We start from the raw sequence: 16,638 nt of genomic DNA, 5'->3' as shown, positions 1-16,638 counted from the left end.
TTAGTGATATTGAACATTTTTTCATGTGTTTTTTGATCATTTGTATGTCTTCCTTGGAGAATTGCTTGTTTATGTCTTCTGCCCATTTTTGGATTGGGTTGTTTATTTTTTTCTTATTGAGTCGTATGAGCTGCTTATATATTTTGGAGATCAAGCCTTTGTCGGTTTCACTTGCAAAAATTTTCTCCCATTCCGTAGGTTTTCTTCTTGTTTTATTTCTGGTTTCCTTTGCTCTGCAGAAGCTTGTAAGTTTCATTAGGTCCCATTTGTTTATTCTTGCTTTTATTTCTTCTAGGAGAAAATTTTTGAAATGTATGTCAGATAATGTTTTGCCTATGTTTTCCTCTAGGAGGTTTATTGTATCTTGTCTTATGTTTAAGTCTATAATCCATTTTGAGTTGATTTTTGTATATGGTGTAAGGGTGTGTTCTAGCTTCATTGTTTTACATGCTGCTGTCCAGTTTTCCCAACACCATTTACTGAAGAGACTGTCTTTATTCCATTGTATATTCTTGCCTCCTTTGTCGAAGATGAGTTGACCAAAAGTTTGTGGGTTCATCTCTGGGCTCTCTATTCTATTCCATTGGTCTATATGTCTGTTTTGGTACCAATACTATGCTGTCTTGATGACTGTAGCTCTATAGTATTGTCTGAAGTCTGGGAGAGTTATTCCTCCAGCCTCTTTCTTTCTCTTCAGTAATGCTTTAGCAATTCTAGGTCTTTGATGGTTCCATATAAATTTTATTATGATTTGTTCTAGTTCTGTGAAATATGTCCTGGGTAATTGGATAGGGATTGCATTAAATCTGTAGATTGCCTTGGGCAGTGTGACCATTTTAACAATATTGATTCTTCCATTCCAAGAGCATGGAATATCTTTCCATTTTTTAAAGTCTTCTTTAATTTCCTTCATCAATGGTTTATAGTTTTCTGTGTATAATTCATTCATCTCCTTGGTTAGATTTATTCCCAGATATTTTATTACTTTGGGTGCTATTTTAAAGGGGATTGTTTCTTTACTTTCTTTTTCTCTTGATTTATCATTAGTGTAAAGAAAGGCAACTGATTTTTGAACATTAATTTTGTAACCTGCTACCTTGCTGAATTCTTCGATCAGCTCTAGTAGCTTTTGTGTGGACCTTTTAGGGTTTTCTATATATAGTAACATGTCGTCAGCATATAATGACACTTTTACCTCTTCTTTTCCAATTTGGATCCCTTTTATTTCTTTCTCTTGCCTATTGCTGTGGCTAGGACTTCCAGGACTATATTGAATAGGAGTGGTGATAGTGGGCATCCTTGTCTTGTCCCAGATTTTAGTGGGAAGCTTTTGAGTTTTTCACCATTGAGAACTATGCTGGCTATAGGTTTGTCATATATAGCTTTTATTATGTTGAGATATGTTCCCTGTATACCCACTTTGGCGAGAGTTTTTATCATAAATGGGTGTTGAATTTTATCAAATGCTTTTTCTGCATCGATTGAGAAGATCATGTGGTTTTTGTCCTTTCTCTTGTTGATGTGATGTATTACATTGATTGATTTGCGTATGTTGAACCAGCCTTGAGTCCCTGGGATGAACCCCACTTGGTCATGATGTATAACCTTTTTTATGTGTTGTTGGATTCTATTTGCTAAAATTTTGGTGAGGATTTTGGCGTCTATGTTCATCAGTGATATTGGCCTATAATTCTCTTTTTTTGGAGTGTCTTTGCCTGGTTTTGGTGTCAGGGTGATGGTGGCTTCATAGAATGAGTTTGGGAGTATTCCCTCCTTTTCAATCGTCTAGAAGAGTTTGAAAAGGACTGGTATGAGTTCTTCTTTGTATGTTTGGTAGAATTCCCCGGTGAAGCCGTCCGGTCCTGGACTTTTATTTGTAGGGAGGTTTTTAATTGCTATTTCTATTTCCTTTCTAGTGATCGGGTTGTTCAAGTGTTCAGTTTCTTCTTGATTCAGTTTTGGTGGACAGTATGTTTCCAGAAACTTGTCCATCTCCTCTAGGTTATCCAGTTTGGTTCCATATAGTTTTTCATAATATTCTCGTATGATATTCTGTATTTCTATTTTGTTTGTTGTAGTTTCTCCATTTTCCTTTCTTATTTTGCTAATTTGTGCTCTCTCTTTTTTCTTCTTTGTGAGTTTGGCCAGAGGTTTGTCGATTTTATTTACTTTTTCAAAAAACCAACTTTTGGTTTGGTTGATTTTTTTTATGGTCTTGTTAATCTCTATTGTATTTAATTCCTCTCTGATCTTTATTATTTCCTTCCTTCTGCTGCTTTTTGGGGCTTTTTGTTCTTCTTTTTCTAATTGATTTAGGTGGTGGGTTAACTTGTTTTTTTGAGATTGTTCTTCTTTTTTGAGAAAGGCCTGTATCGCTATAAACTTCCCTCTTAGCACTGCCTTTGCTGTGTCCCATAGGTTTTGAGTGGTTGTGCTTTCATTATCACTTGTCTCAAGGTATTTTTTAATTTCAGCTTTGATTTCCTCATTGATCCATTGTTTTTTCAATAACATTTTGTTTAATCTCCATGCTTTTCTTTTTTTCTCCTTTGTTTCTCTGTTGTTGATTTCCAGTTTCATGGCATTGTGGTCAGTAAAGATGCTTGAGATAATTTCTATCTTCTTAAATTTGTCGAGGTTTCTTTTGTGTCCAAGTACATGATCGATCCTGGAAAATGTTCCATGTGCACTTGAAAAGAATGTATATTCTACTTTTTGTGGGTGTAAAGCTCTGAAAATATCCACCAAATCTAGTTTTTCTATTGTAGTATTTAATTTCTCTCTTGCCTTGTTTATTTTCTGTCTGGAAGATCTGTCTAGTGATGTTAATGCAGTGTTAAAATCTCCAACTATGATTGTATTCCCATCAATATCGCCCTTTATCTCTGTTAGTAATTCTTGTATGTACTTAGGTGCTCCTATATTGGGTGCATATATATTAACGAGTGTAATATCTTCATCTTGTATCACTCCTTTAATCATTATAAAATGTCCTTCTTTATCTTTCTTTATGGCCTTTGTTTTAAAGTCTATTTTGTCTGAAATCAGTACTGCAACACCTGCTTTTTTGGCTTTTCCATTTGCATGGAATATCCTTTTCCATCCTTTCACTCTCAATCTATATGTGTCCTTCTCCCTAAAGTGGGTCTCTTGTATGCAGCATATTGAAGGTTCTTGCTTTATTATCCAGTCTGCCACCCTATGTCTTTTGACTGGAGCATTTAGTCCATTAACATTTACAGTAATTAATGATAGATGTGTGTTTATTGCCATTTTGAACTTATCTTTGCAGTTGAATTGGTATATCCTCTTTGTTCCTTTCTTCTTCCTTTTGTGGTTTGGTAATTTTCCTTTGTATTAAGAGAGAGAAAGATTTTATTTAATTTTTGTGACTCCTTTGTAAATTTTTGACTTGTGGTTACCCTTTTTTGTAAATCTATTAACCTATACCCGTTTTTAATAAACTGATAATAACATGATCTCAAACCCATCCTACTGTTAAAAAAATTTAAAAAAGAAAGAAAAAAAATTCTATATTTCCCTGCCTCCCTCTCCCACTCTCAGTGATTTGTATGTCTTCTTTTATAATTTCGTGTTTTCTTTATTTGTAATTCATGAGTTATCACCTTTCCAGTTGTACGTTTCTCATTTCTGTAGCATCCTGCTGCTTTTCTATTTAGAATAGCCCTTTCAATATTTCTTTTAGCATGGGTTTAGTGTTGCTAAACTCCTGCAGCTTTTTTTGCCTGTGAAACTCTTTATTTCTCCTTCTATCCTAAAGGATAGCCTTGCTGGATAAAGTATCCTAGGCTGCATCTTTTTTTCATTCAGGGCTTTGAATATATCTTGCCACTCCCTTCTGGCCTGTAGTGTTTGTGTAGAGAAATCAGCTGAAAGCCTTATGGGGGTTCCCTTGTAGTTCACTCTTTGCTTTTCTCTTGCTGCCTTTAGAATCATTTCTTTATCCTTGACTCTGGCCATCTTTATTATGATATGTCTTGGTGTGGGTCTATTTGGGTTCTTCCTGTTTGGGACCCTCTGAGCTTCCTGTACTTGTATATCTGATTCCTTCTTTAAGTTTGGGAAGTTTTCAGTCATGATTTCTTCAAAAACCTTTTCAATTCCCTTTGATCCTTCTTCCCCTTCTGGGACCCCTATTATGCGAAGATTGGGATGCTTTATATTATCCCATAGGTCCCTTATGCTATTATCATTATTTTTTATTTGCTTATCTTGTAGTACTTCTTCTGAATGGGTGCTTTCTGTTGCCCTGTCTTCTAGATCACTAATTCGTTCCTCTGCATTAACTAGTTGGCATTGCACAGCTGTTAGATCATTCCTCATCTGTGTCAATGAGTTTTCCCATTTTGCTTGGCTCTTCTTTATAGCTTCAATTTCATTTTTGACATATTTTATTACTCTAAGCACTATCTCTTTTAATTCCTTCAGCAATTTGATCACTCCTTTTTTGAAATCTTGATCTAGTAGGCTATCGATGTCTATTTCATGGAGCTTTCTTTCAGGGGATTCCTCTTGTTCTTTTAATTGGAAAAAGTTTCTCTGCTTCTTCATCTTGCTCATACCTCTCTGGCACTGTGGTTTATGGAGTATCAGTTGTCTATTTTGGATCTTAAGGATTTTATCTATCTAATGCCTATTTAGGAATAGAACTTAGGAAAAAAAAGAAAAAAGAAAAAAGAAAAAAGAGAAAAAAATAAGAGAGAGAGAGAAAGATTTTTAAAAGAAGGGAGAAAGAGGGTTTGAAAACAGTGTATAATGAATAATAGAGGAGCGGGTTGAAGCAGAGTATTAAAACCTTTAAAAAAAAGGGGGGTTGGGGAGATGAATATATGTGTTTGAAGCCTGTGTCTAATCAATAAGAGGACATCAAAACCCAAGAGAAGTAGAAATGTATTAAGAAGTAAAAATTAAGAGAGTAATTCAAAATAAAACAGGTAAAAACAGATTTAAATAAAAACAAAAAATAAACAAAAAAACAAATAAAATTTAAAGAAAAGGGGGTTTTCAATGTTCTCCTGGAGTGTGTGTGCTTTTAATGTGAAGTCCTTCTGTCTTCGTCCTGTTTTGGAAGCTCAGCTTGTTTTCATAGGCCCTCCATTGGCGCCCTCTTGTGTGCTGCTCCCAGCACCTGTCGGCTAGCAGATCGCGCCTCCTCCTAACACGGGGTCAGATGCAGCTCTCCTCTGCTGCGGGAGGGCGGGTCACTGCCCCTCCGGATGCCACAGTCAGATGTTGCAGACTGGCCAGGTAGGAGGGCGGGTCGTGCCCCCTCCCAGCACCTCAGTCAGGGGCTGTGTTCCTGCCCGACGGGGGGACCCGCTCTCCGTCTGCCTGCGCCGCGGGTAGCTCCGCTGCTCTGTGCGGCTGTGTGTTCCGTCCTGGTTGGCACTCCGCCCTGGCCGGCGCTCCGTGGGTGGGCTCAGGGAAGACCGACTGGCAGCCTCATCCCTACTCGAGCCAAGACCCAGCTCCTTGTTTTTCTTTTTGGAGCAAGTTCTCTGAGGGACCAGGGTGGAAGGATCCTATCTGCCCCTAGCTATAGGCCCGTCTCAGTCTGGCCCTTGAGGCTGCTGAGCCCTTCGGTGCGGATGCACGTTTCGCCCCTGCCCCCGCCTGGGTGCTCAGCGCTGGAGAATATGGCGGCTGTGCCTGGGCCCCACCTCTCTTCCCCTGAAAAGTTTCCGCGGATGTTCAGAGATGAGGGTATGCACCCTTCCCCTGAGCGCACATCAACCTTGCTGTTTTATGGAGGGCCCAGGTTGTTCTGCCCTGTACACCCACAACCATGGCGTCCAGCCCCTTGCTGTCCCCTGGAGCTGCCTCGGTGCAGCCACCCCCGTCATCCCCCCAGGTTGTGCAGCCTGGCCCTGCCTGCCGCTGCCGGCCCGTGTCTCAGGCTGGGTGTCGGGGGGACGCTCTGTGCCTGTTTAACTTTGTTCTGTCAGACATGGGCTGCTCTGTACAGATCCAAGCCTCAGAGGCTCCCCCTCCATCCCGCTGGCCTCTCAGGTGGAGAGGGGAGACCCAGCGAGTGAGCGCCAGTCCTCTGCCGCTCCCTCCCCATGGGACCTGTCCCGTGCTGCTTTGCCTTTTGTTCTTTCTTTTTTCCTTTTCTCCTACCAGATTTTTGGCGTCTTTATCTTTTGAAGAGGGCGATGTTCTGTCGGAGTTTCACAGGTGCTCTGGTTGGCTGAGTGGGTCTGTAGATGTGGGTCTAGTTGTATTTGTGGGAGAGGGTGACTTACGAGCGTACTTCTACTCCGCTATCTTGCCTCTTCTCAAAAGTTGAAGTTTTTAAAATAGTTGTTTCAGAAGATAGTACTTAGGCCTCTAGGTACATCAGACTTTGGGATGTCAGATGGCTTTTGATCTCCTTATCTATCTTTTATTCATTTTGAAGGGTTGTGAAAACAATAATTCATTTGGGGAAGAAAAGAGAATTTATTCATATTATAGTTGTTTCTTTTGAGATTTGATCCTGTTGATTGTAGGAACATTAACTATTCTTTCTCAGCTATATTTTTTGGCTTTTTTTTTTTGGTCTGAAATTCAGCAGTTTGTGAAGGTGAACATTCATTAAGAACCTATTACGGCAAGATACTTCCCAGGCATTCAGTGTTTCAAAGGTAGCCAGTGACCTCAAATATCTTTCACATTAACTCAGGAGGTGAGAATGTACATAAACAGGAATAGATATTAGCCATGAGGAAGAGTATTTTATGGTCCAACTGTTTGATATTTTTGTTCATAAAATTTGACATTGAACAATGGGAAGTAGCCCATTTAAAACTATTAACTCATTTTGTTTGTCTGTGACCTCAACCTGACTCTATCCTACATTCACAACACACACACACACACACAAAGTAATGCCATAGTTGTGCTCTAAATGTCTCAAACTCAAGATTTTTGCAATATAGGCAGTATTTTAAATGAAAAATAATGTACAAAGCTCAATCATTTAGGAAGCATATATAATCATTTAATTTTCATTTTAAACTATCTATTTTAATATTATAATCATGTGCCCTTATTTAGGTGAACTTTTAGTCTAGAATTTATAAATGATATTAGTAGAAAGACTTATATTTGAGTTACGGCTCCACCATGTGTTAGCTGACATGGGACAATACAATAAATCTTCTTGTACCTCAGATTACTTGCCAAAATAAGATCAGTATTAATATCTCTGCTAATACCTATGGTGAGGAATGTCTGACACACGATGTGGGAAATGACTTTATAAACAGTGAAGTCTCCATGAGTTTTTTTGGGGGGTGTGGGGTTGCTGTTGTTTTTGTCATTGAAATTATGGTTGTTAATTCAAATTGTCTTTTGTGGTATTTACATGATTTCCTGCCTATTTACCAGGTTAAAAAAAAGGAAATCAAGGATTGAAAATCAGCTTTAAGGCATCCAGATTGGAAAAAATGAAGTAAAATTGTCTGTCTTTGCAGATGACATGAGTTTATATGTAGAAAATCCTTAGGTTGCCACTTGGGGTGAGGGGACTGCTTATCAATAATACATAAAATCAGTAAAGTTTCAGGCTACAAAATCAATGTATAAAAATCAGTTCCATTTCTATACTCTACCGATGAACAATCTTAAAAATAAACAAAGAAAACAGTTTCATTACAATAGCATCTGAAACAAACAAAAAATACTCAAGAATAAATTTAACCATGGAGGAAAAATATCTGTACATTGAAACTATAAGATGTCAATGAAAGAAATGGGAAGATATCCTGTGTTCATGGATCAGAAAGAAGAGTTAATGTTATCAAAATGTCCATCTAAAGTCATCTATAGATTCAATGTAATCTCTATCAAAATTTCACTGGAGAAACAATCCTACAATTTGTATGGAACCAAACAAGACCGCAAATAGCCAAAGCAATCTTGAGAAAGAACAGTGATGAAGTCATACCTCCTGATTCTGGACTATATTACAAACTGTAGTAATCAGATCAGTATGATACTAGCATGAAAACAGACACGTAGAACAAGGAAAGACAGTTGAGAGCCCAGAAATAAACCCTTATGTGGTCATCTTGTATTTGACAAGAGACCCAGGAAGACTCAACGAGGAAAGGATAGTCTTCAATAAATGGTGTTGAGAAAACTGGATATTCACATGTGAAAGGATGAAATTGGATCCTTATCTTACACCACTCACAAAAAGTAACTCAAAGTAAGGTTAAGAACTTAAAATTAAGACCTGAAACTAAAAAACTGGAAGAGAACATGGGAAAAAGCTCTTTGACATGGGTCTTGGCAGTGATTTTTTTGGAAATCACACCAGAAGTAAAAGCAACAAAGGCAAAAATCAGCGAGTGAGGCTATATCAAACTAAAAGGTCTCTGCCCGGCAAAAGAAACAATCCACACAATGAAAAGGCAACATACGGAATGGAAAAAAATTGCAAATCATTTATCTGATAAGGGGTTAATATCCAAGATATATAAGAAACTCATACAACTCAATAACAAAAAGAAAAAGCCAAATAGCCCCCCTAAAAATGGACAGATAAGTTAAATGGACATTTTCCCAAAGAAGACATATACATGGCCAGCAGATACATGAAAAGATGTTAAACTTCAGTAATTATCAGGGAGATGTAAATTAAAACCACAATGAGATATTGCCTTAGAATGGCTGTCACCCAAAAGACAAGAGGTAACAAGTATTGGTGAGGAGAAATTGGAACTTTGTGCACTGTTTTTGGGAATGTAAATTGGTACAGCCACTATCAAAAACAGTGTGACGGTTTCTCAAAAAATTAGAGGTGGAACTACCATATGATTCCTCTTCTGGGAATATATCCAAAAGAAATGAATTATTATCTCAGAGAGATACCTGCACCCCCATGTTCATTACAGCATTACTCACAATAATAGACATGGAAACAACCTGTCTATTGACAGAGACAGAAAATGTGGTATATACGTACAATGGAATATTATTTGAGCCATAAAAAGAAAATCCTGCCATTTGTGACAAGATTGATGGATTCTGAGGGTATTCTGCTAGAGGAAATAAGAGAATTTGTCTCTCAGATGGAGAACAACAAATACAATAGGATTTCACTTATATATGGATTCTAGAAATCAGACTCATAGTAAGTAACAGAGAATAGAATGGTGATTGACAGGCCTGGGGGTGGGGGAAATGATGAGATATTGCTCAAAGTCTGCAAAATTTAGTTACAAGATGAATAGGTTGTGGTGACATAATGTACAGCATGGTGACTACAGTTAACTGTACTGTATTGCATACTTGAAAAGTGCTAAGAATAGATCTTAAATGTTCTCACCATCACTAATATATGTGTATCAAATCGTCACATTTTACACTTAAAACTAACACAATGTTATATCTCAATTATACCTCAGTAAACCTGGGGGCAGAAATCAGCCTTTCTCGGTAGGCCAACATTCATTCATTCAGCACGTATTTATTGAATTCACATTCTGTGCTAGATTCAGTCTAAGGAGTGAGGATACCATGCTGAGAAAAATAGAAACAGATTCTGTCATCACGGAGATTAATAAAGGAAAGGGATATTCTGACATGAATGCAAACATAAAAGAATATAAAACCAAAACAGTATTTGTAGTGATGTTTTCTAATGTGTTCTTTAAAAGTCAACAATTTTTAAAATATTTGTTTTACTAAATATTTTTAAAAGCTGCGTTTTGTATAAAAAGGTGCCACTTTGGGTTTTACGGTCTAGATCCTGGTCAGTTTTTACCTTATGTTTGTTTTTGTCAGATACCATAGTTTTATCGATGTCTTTTCCTGGATTCATTTTGTCATGAGTAAACTTTTTGTTTTATTTTCAAAGACACATATCCTCTAGCATTTCAGAGACACAGAAATGGTACAGAATCAGGTATTCTTATTAGAATTGTGAAAACCCTAGACAAGGAAACTCTTTACCAAGAGTTGATGAGATTTGAGAATGCTTGAAAATTAGCCCATTTGATTTCTCAAGATTTCTGTCAAACCCAGGTAATTGAAAATGTGACCAAAAGAAATAGTATGTAGTGCAGTTTTAAGGGAAATTAAGACGTGGTCTGGGTTGAGACCATTGGCTTTGAAAGTGGACTACACTGAGAGCTGATATGCTAATAGCTAATGCTTTAAGGTAGGCCCCATCTCTAAGCTGGCATTTTCTTTACTATGAAAAGAATGTCATTTTTGTCCTGAGACTTTTAGCTCAGAAATTATGTAGCTCCAGGCAGTCTCTAGTCATTCATGGATATAAAGCATTTTTAAGATGAGTATTGAATATGTTTAATATGTAAAATGATGCAGTAAGCTTTGAGGACAGCTCCAGGGACAAAACTAAAATGTTATGAAGAAAAGACCTGAGAAAGAACAGCAAATTATATAAAATCCTGTCTAAGGACTCAAAATAAGAATTAGAATACTTTCCTTGATAGTTGATCCCTAAATAAAGGTTCCAGGACAGGAATGTAACTCAACTCAGGTCCAGATAATGGCATCTGCCTGAACAGAAATTGTCCTTAATTCTGTAAGCTAGTATCTCTATGCTTAAAAACAAGAGTTACAGGGAAAGCTCATCAGATATGTAGTATCTTTGAAAGCCTGCTTCTGAAGGAGACTCTGAGATATTTCTGAGTACACTGAGAAGTGTTGGCATATCAGGGGCTGACAGATTCTCTCCTTGACCAGACTTTGGTCAGACTCCTCTGAACTCTCTGCTCAGCTGGGCCCCTCCTCAAGCTTTCATCTCTGTCCTGTGGCATCCAGCTTTAGCAGAGATTCTACTAAGTCAGTTTAGAGAGAAGCCCCACCCTTGATTTCTGATCACCCTTAGTATCTGACCAAATTCCTCACCCTTCATCATCACCCAGGGGCTACCTGATCATCCTGGCCCGCCTTCAGCAAGAATCCTCTTAGATCATTTTATCAAGAATTACACTACCCTCTTAGTAATTTTCCATCCACCAGCTCCCTACTCTGCTCCTTGGCTATAAATCCCCACTTTTCCTTATTTTAGAATTGAGTCCAGTTCTATACTGAAGTCTCTTTTTCCCAGTTGCAAGAGTCCTGAATAAGATACATATTTTTTTAACCATTTTGACTACCGTCCATCTCTGTTTTTTTCTTTGACACAGCACATAAATTCTGTCAAAATTTTCTGTGACTACTTTTACTATTTATATTCCAATGATTGACAGACAGACAGATGGATAGATATCAGTCAGTTATCAGATACATATCTGACACATCTTCAGTGTGTCTGCTGATGTATAGCACCAGCTCTCTCCTTCCACTTGAATTTTTACTAAATTAGCAGATAATTATATATAAAATTATAATATATAGTATATCATATAATATATGATATATATATAATTTATAATATATAATATCTTAGGTCTTAGTTAATATTATAAGTCTAACCTATATAATATAAAGGTTGTATATGATAAAATATCTTTAGATTTTAGCATTAAGTTTATATAAGGTTATATATCATATATAATGCACTTTGTATTATACTGTAATGCAGTTAATGGTATGATCTGGCATATATAATAGCAGATGATCACATATGATAGTATTGTATGGCAGTATACTAACAGATGATCTATTTAATATCTGTGTGATTATCTGTTATTGTATATGACAGATCATACTACTGTTATATAGAACATGTATCATTATCTACTGATACTAAAAAAATTCAAATGGAGAATCAGAGAGTTGCCCCCTTCATCCCCAGTATTCTCCTAGCTAGATTGGGTTGGGCTGAGAAGCCAATACTAAGAAAATCATTTTGGGATTTTTTAAATTTTAACCTTAATTTTTTTAAATTGAAGTACAGTCCATTACAATGTGTCAGTTTCTGGTGTACAGCACAATATTTCAGTTATGCATATACATACATATATTCATTTTCATATTCTTTATCATTAAAGGTTAGTATAAGATATTGAACATAGTCCCCAGTGCTATACAGGAGAATTTGGGTTTTTTAATCTATTTTTTTATATAGTGACTAACATTTTCAAATCTCAAACTCCCATATTTATCCCTTTCCACCCCCTTTCCCCTGGTAACCATAAGATTGTTTACTACGTCTGTGAGTTTGTTTCTGTTTTGTAGATGAGTTCATTAGTGTCTTCTTTTTTCCTTTTATTTAGATTCCACATATGAGTGATATCATGGTATTTTTCTTTCTCTTTCTGGCTTACTTCACTTAGAATGACATTCTTCAGGGACATCCATGTTGCTGCAAATGGTGTGATTTTATTAGTTTTTGATGGCTGAGTAGTATTCCATTGTGTAAATATACTAAAACTTCTTTATCCAGTCATTTGTCAGTGGATATTTGACTATTGTAAATAGTGTTGCTGTGAACATTGGGGTGCACAGATGTCCAATAGGCACATGAAAAAATGCTCAATGTCATTAATTATCAGAGAAATGCAAATCAAAACTACGAGGTGTCACCTCACACTAGTCAGGATGGCCATCATTAAAAAGTCCACAAACGATAAATGCTGGAGAGGGTGTGGAGAAAAGGGAACTCCCCTACACTGCTGGTGGGAATGTAGATGGTGCAGCCATTATGGAGAACAGTGTGGAGATTTCTCAAAAGACTAAAAATAGACTTACCATACAATCCAGCAGTCCCTCTCCAGGGCGTATATCTGGAGGAAGCTCTAATTCAAAAAGCTACATGCCCATTTTGGAATTTTGATCTTGATTCTGGAAACCTCAGCCAGGCTTCAGAACTGGAATTGTTCCCTTTCTCTTTTAAACCAAAGTGGACAGCAGCCACCAGGTGATGACAAAAGACAGGCAGGACTGGATCCACAGGAACACACAGGTGATGCCTCAGGCTCATTCCAGGTGTTCCCTTAACTTCATAATAACTCAATACTATGTTTTATGCAAGTAAAATTTTTAGGATCCACTTGTTGCATTAGGGTGGAGTTGTAATATACTGAAGCTGTGAATTCAAGTTCTGTTTATGTTTTAATGTCTATTAAATTAAATTTAATGGTGTTTAAAATTAAATAAGATTGCCTTTATAACTTCTAAATGTGTACCCAAAAGTCTCATCTTCTTTTCCAGTAAAGCAGAAAAAATTTAAAACCGAGGTTAAACCAAAGTCCTGAGCCAGTTTTATTTGCTCACACATTTCACCAAAGTATAATGTCTTAATTAAACAAATGATGTACAAACATAGCTTTTTTTTTTAAAAAAGATATTCTTGTTGTGTATAGTTCTTATGATTGGCATAAATGTAGGTGCATCTGATATACATGTAAGGAAACATGTTTATATTGTGTATTACATACACCCTTTAGCAAATGACATTAAGTCTTTTTTTTAATAGGATGCTTCCTAGATTATATGGAAAATCAAGTTAACATAATAGAGAAAGGAAAATACTGATTCTAATCTAACATTGAAAACTAAAAGAATTTTTAAACTGTTTCCTTTGTAGTAAAATTCAGAATCTGTTAATAATAACAACAATAGTATTAATAGTAATAATATTTATACTATTATGAGAATTCATATGTCAGTATGTTTCCAGTGGGAAGGAAAGAAACAAATAAAACCTGTGATTCTAGCTGATAACCTCATCCCATAGATTTTATGTATTAATGGCAGTATATGTGTTTTTCCCATAGAAGCTGGTTTCATTTTGGGGAAATAAGTACTTAACATTGTTACAGTGTTAATTTATGTACTTTTATCTGGATTTTCCTTCTGTTTACCATGGTTCTTAAGTTTAGCATCTAAGGTTGCTGACTTCAAGGACCAGGGAACAAATGGAAATGGACCTATTAAAATAAGAATATGAATTTTAATAAGAATCTCTAGCATGGTATTAATAAATATTCGAGTTTTAAAAGCCATGCCTTTGGTAGAAGATAAAGAGATATGTAAGCATTTTAAGAAAGACTATCCTCAGCTTCTTCTACAAGCACCGCAGATTTCAAGGAAGGTTATACAGATTCTGAAAATGAATAGTCAAAGTCCCCACAGAGAGAGGGATCATTTGGAACAAGGTGTTTGTTTTCTGTAATGTATGGAGGAGACTGCTGGCCGGGAGAAATGCCATATGCCTTCAGCAGAAGGAGTTATGTAGATTAGGAAATCAGAACAATACAGTAAGTTTTAAAACACTGACTTGATAAAGATATGACCCCCTAGAAGGGGTCTTTACTTTCTTACAAGATTTTGGTTTAGTTCTAAACCTTGTGAGAGGGTGAGAGACATACTTGTTTTGGAAGTTGTTGAGACAATGTTGAGACATTGGCCACATTTGTTGTCTTCTTTAATCTCCTGATCTTTGTGAATGAGTGCTTTGACTACTTTTAAACAAGTGGAAATGCTATTTCTGAGTTTTGTTTGAATATTTCTTCTCAAAGGTACTGAAAGTAATTTATCAGGATAAGTGTCTAAGAAATCATGCATTCCTTAACTAGGTTTTTAGATTAAACTGTGAGATAGGCCCAGAAGCACATAAAGATAATGAAATTCCATTTGCATTTTCAGTGGTTCAATATTTTATGAAATTAGCAAAGGTTTATTGTATTTTATGCATGGGTATTCAATTGAATAAAAGGCATAATAAAAAAGAATTCAAAGGCAGAATTTTCATTGAGGGGGAAAATAAATTAGAAAAAGTAATGCAATCACGCTCATATATATTTTATGAATTTCATGCATTCTGTATTTGAAAGCTTGTCAAGATATGCTTGAGTATTAAAATATAGATTAACATTGGAAGTTTTACATTTTTCTCTATTTACATACTTATTCCTTTGCACACATACATATAATAACTTCTGCCAAAATCAGTTGTCAGGCTATTCTCTTCCATTATAATAAGCGAATAATAAGACAGCTGAAGATCTTTTTGGAGTTAGAGAAACAGTATTGCCTACTCTAACATTGGCACTTTTTGTATTTTGAGGTAAATTATCACACATACTTTTCTTCCATTTCCACACATCAGTTTGGAAGAGTGAGTCATTTTTTTTTTACAGACTTGAGATGTAGGTAAAGCAATTAATGAGGGAAACAGAACAGATTTCCCTTTCCATGTTGCTGAAGTTTCATTTGTATGAAATTAGAGGAACCTCTGTCACAGCTTGATGGTAAACAATGTATAATTACTTTTGAGTTGGGCACGAGTGCCCCATGGTACCCAGATGTCCAAAAATGAGTTTGGCATGCTTAGCAAAGATCTTGTAAGTCATCTCAGCTTTTGCTTGATGTATAAGACAGGTTGGTGGTTAAGCTTTCACAGTTTGTGAATTTCACAGGGAAAGAAAATGTGGTTTCCCGAGCTTTGGCTGATCTTTGCAAACTAGATTGGAAAGTCACATGAGGCTGGTTCTGTAAGCAGAGTAATGCATCAGATACCCAGACTGCCAGTGGCAGTGTTTGTAGCTTAAGGGTGCTCAAATGGCATTGTCTAGGTTTCCTCCCCCAAATACCTCAGAGCAGGTTTGTTCCCGTATCTTCCGAGAGCTATGTATAATGGAAACTTGATTCTTTTTTGAATATTCTGCTATCCTCCCTCTTGGCACTTTCAGTCATTTCTGATTACCTAAATGAGAACCCCTGTTGCAGACTTTTCTTTTTGACACTTTTCTCTTGCCATTCAGTATTGTTTCTTAGGGTCGCTCCCTGCTGAAATATATGCTAATGGAATATTACCCCAAGCAAAATAAAAATCATGGATAGGCAAATCTGCTGCCAAAGCAACCAAACTGACAAATCAGATGGTGCCTTGCATATCTTTGCATAAATGCCTTTTGGTAGATTCATTATTTTCTACATTCTTCCTAACTCCTCTCCTATGCTAGAATAGTCTTTCACACATTCCCTTATATCTACAGTGAACTTATGCAAAATCTAAAGACATTAGGGGAGGTTGGTAGATATGCATCATCATTATTATCATCACCACCAACACATATGGAGCACTTCTTATGCACCTGTTACTTTAATTAATTCATTTAATTATCATGTAACTCCTGTGAAATAATGGTAGGAATTCTTATTCACGTATTTAGATAAGGGAGCCATTATGTAGAAAATTGAAATAACTTACAGAGTGACACACAACTATTCAGGACAAGTTAGAATTCATACCCAGGTCTGTCTGCCTCTAAATTAGTGTTTTAACTCATAGTAATAGGACCTAGATGAGATATATTTGTGTTGGAACATTCCTAAGCATTTAAAAATGTTCTCAATTTGTGCTACCCCTATGAATGCTAGAAATATCTCAGAGCCTAAAACATCTGTTCAGCTCACTTCTACTTTAGTTCAATTACCATTTGTTGAATATTTATCATGAATGAGGTACTATTCTAGGCACTGGGGATTCAAAAATACATTGTGTCTCTGGCAAGTAAGCAATATAATGGGTTAAAAACTTAAGATATTATAGAATCTTAAATTTATTAAGTGGATGTTTCCTTCCATTTATTATGTCTCAGGAAAAAAAGTGCCTATTTACATTACAAATAACCTAATAAGTGCTATTTTAACCGCCTCAAAGGATTAGAAAATTATTCTTCTAACCAGTGGGGCCAGTTAGATTTA

The 16,638-nt window shown here is 36.3% G+C and overlaps 1 protein-coding gene across 1 annotated transcript in view; it reads left to right on the top strand.

Moving 5' to 3' along the window:
• Window positions 1–5,806: 5,806 nt before the first annotated feature.
• Window positions 5,807–16,638, top strand: part of LOC140693441 (thrombospondin type-1 domain-containing protein 7B-like) — a 160,567-nt gene continuing 149,735 nt past the window's right edge. Inside the window, 1 exon segment of the mRNA XM_072957307.1 lies at window positions 5,807–5,872. Coding sequence (XP_072813408.1) covers window positions 5,807–5,872 — 66 coding nt within the window.

Source organism: Vicugna pacos, unplaced genomic scaffold (assembly GCF_048564905.1).
Source record: "Vicugna pacos unplaced genomic scaffold, VicPac4 scaffold_19, whole genome shotgun sequence".
In the NCBI taxonomy this organism is placed as follows: Eukaryota; Metazoa; Chordata; class Mammalia; order Artiodactyla; family Camelidae; genus Vicugna; species Vicugna pacos.
Note: the sequence above shows the minus strand (reverse complement) of the source record. Positions and strands in the feature narration are given on the sequence as shown.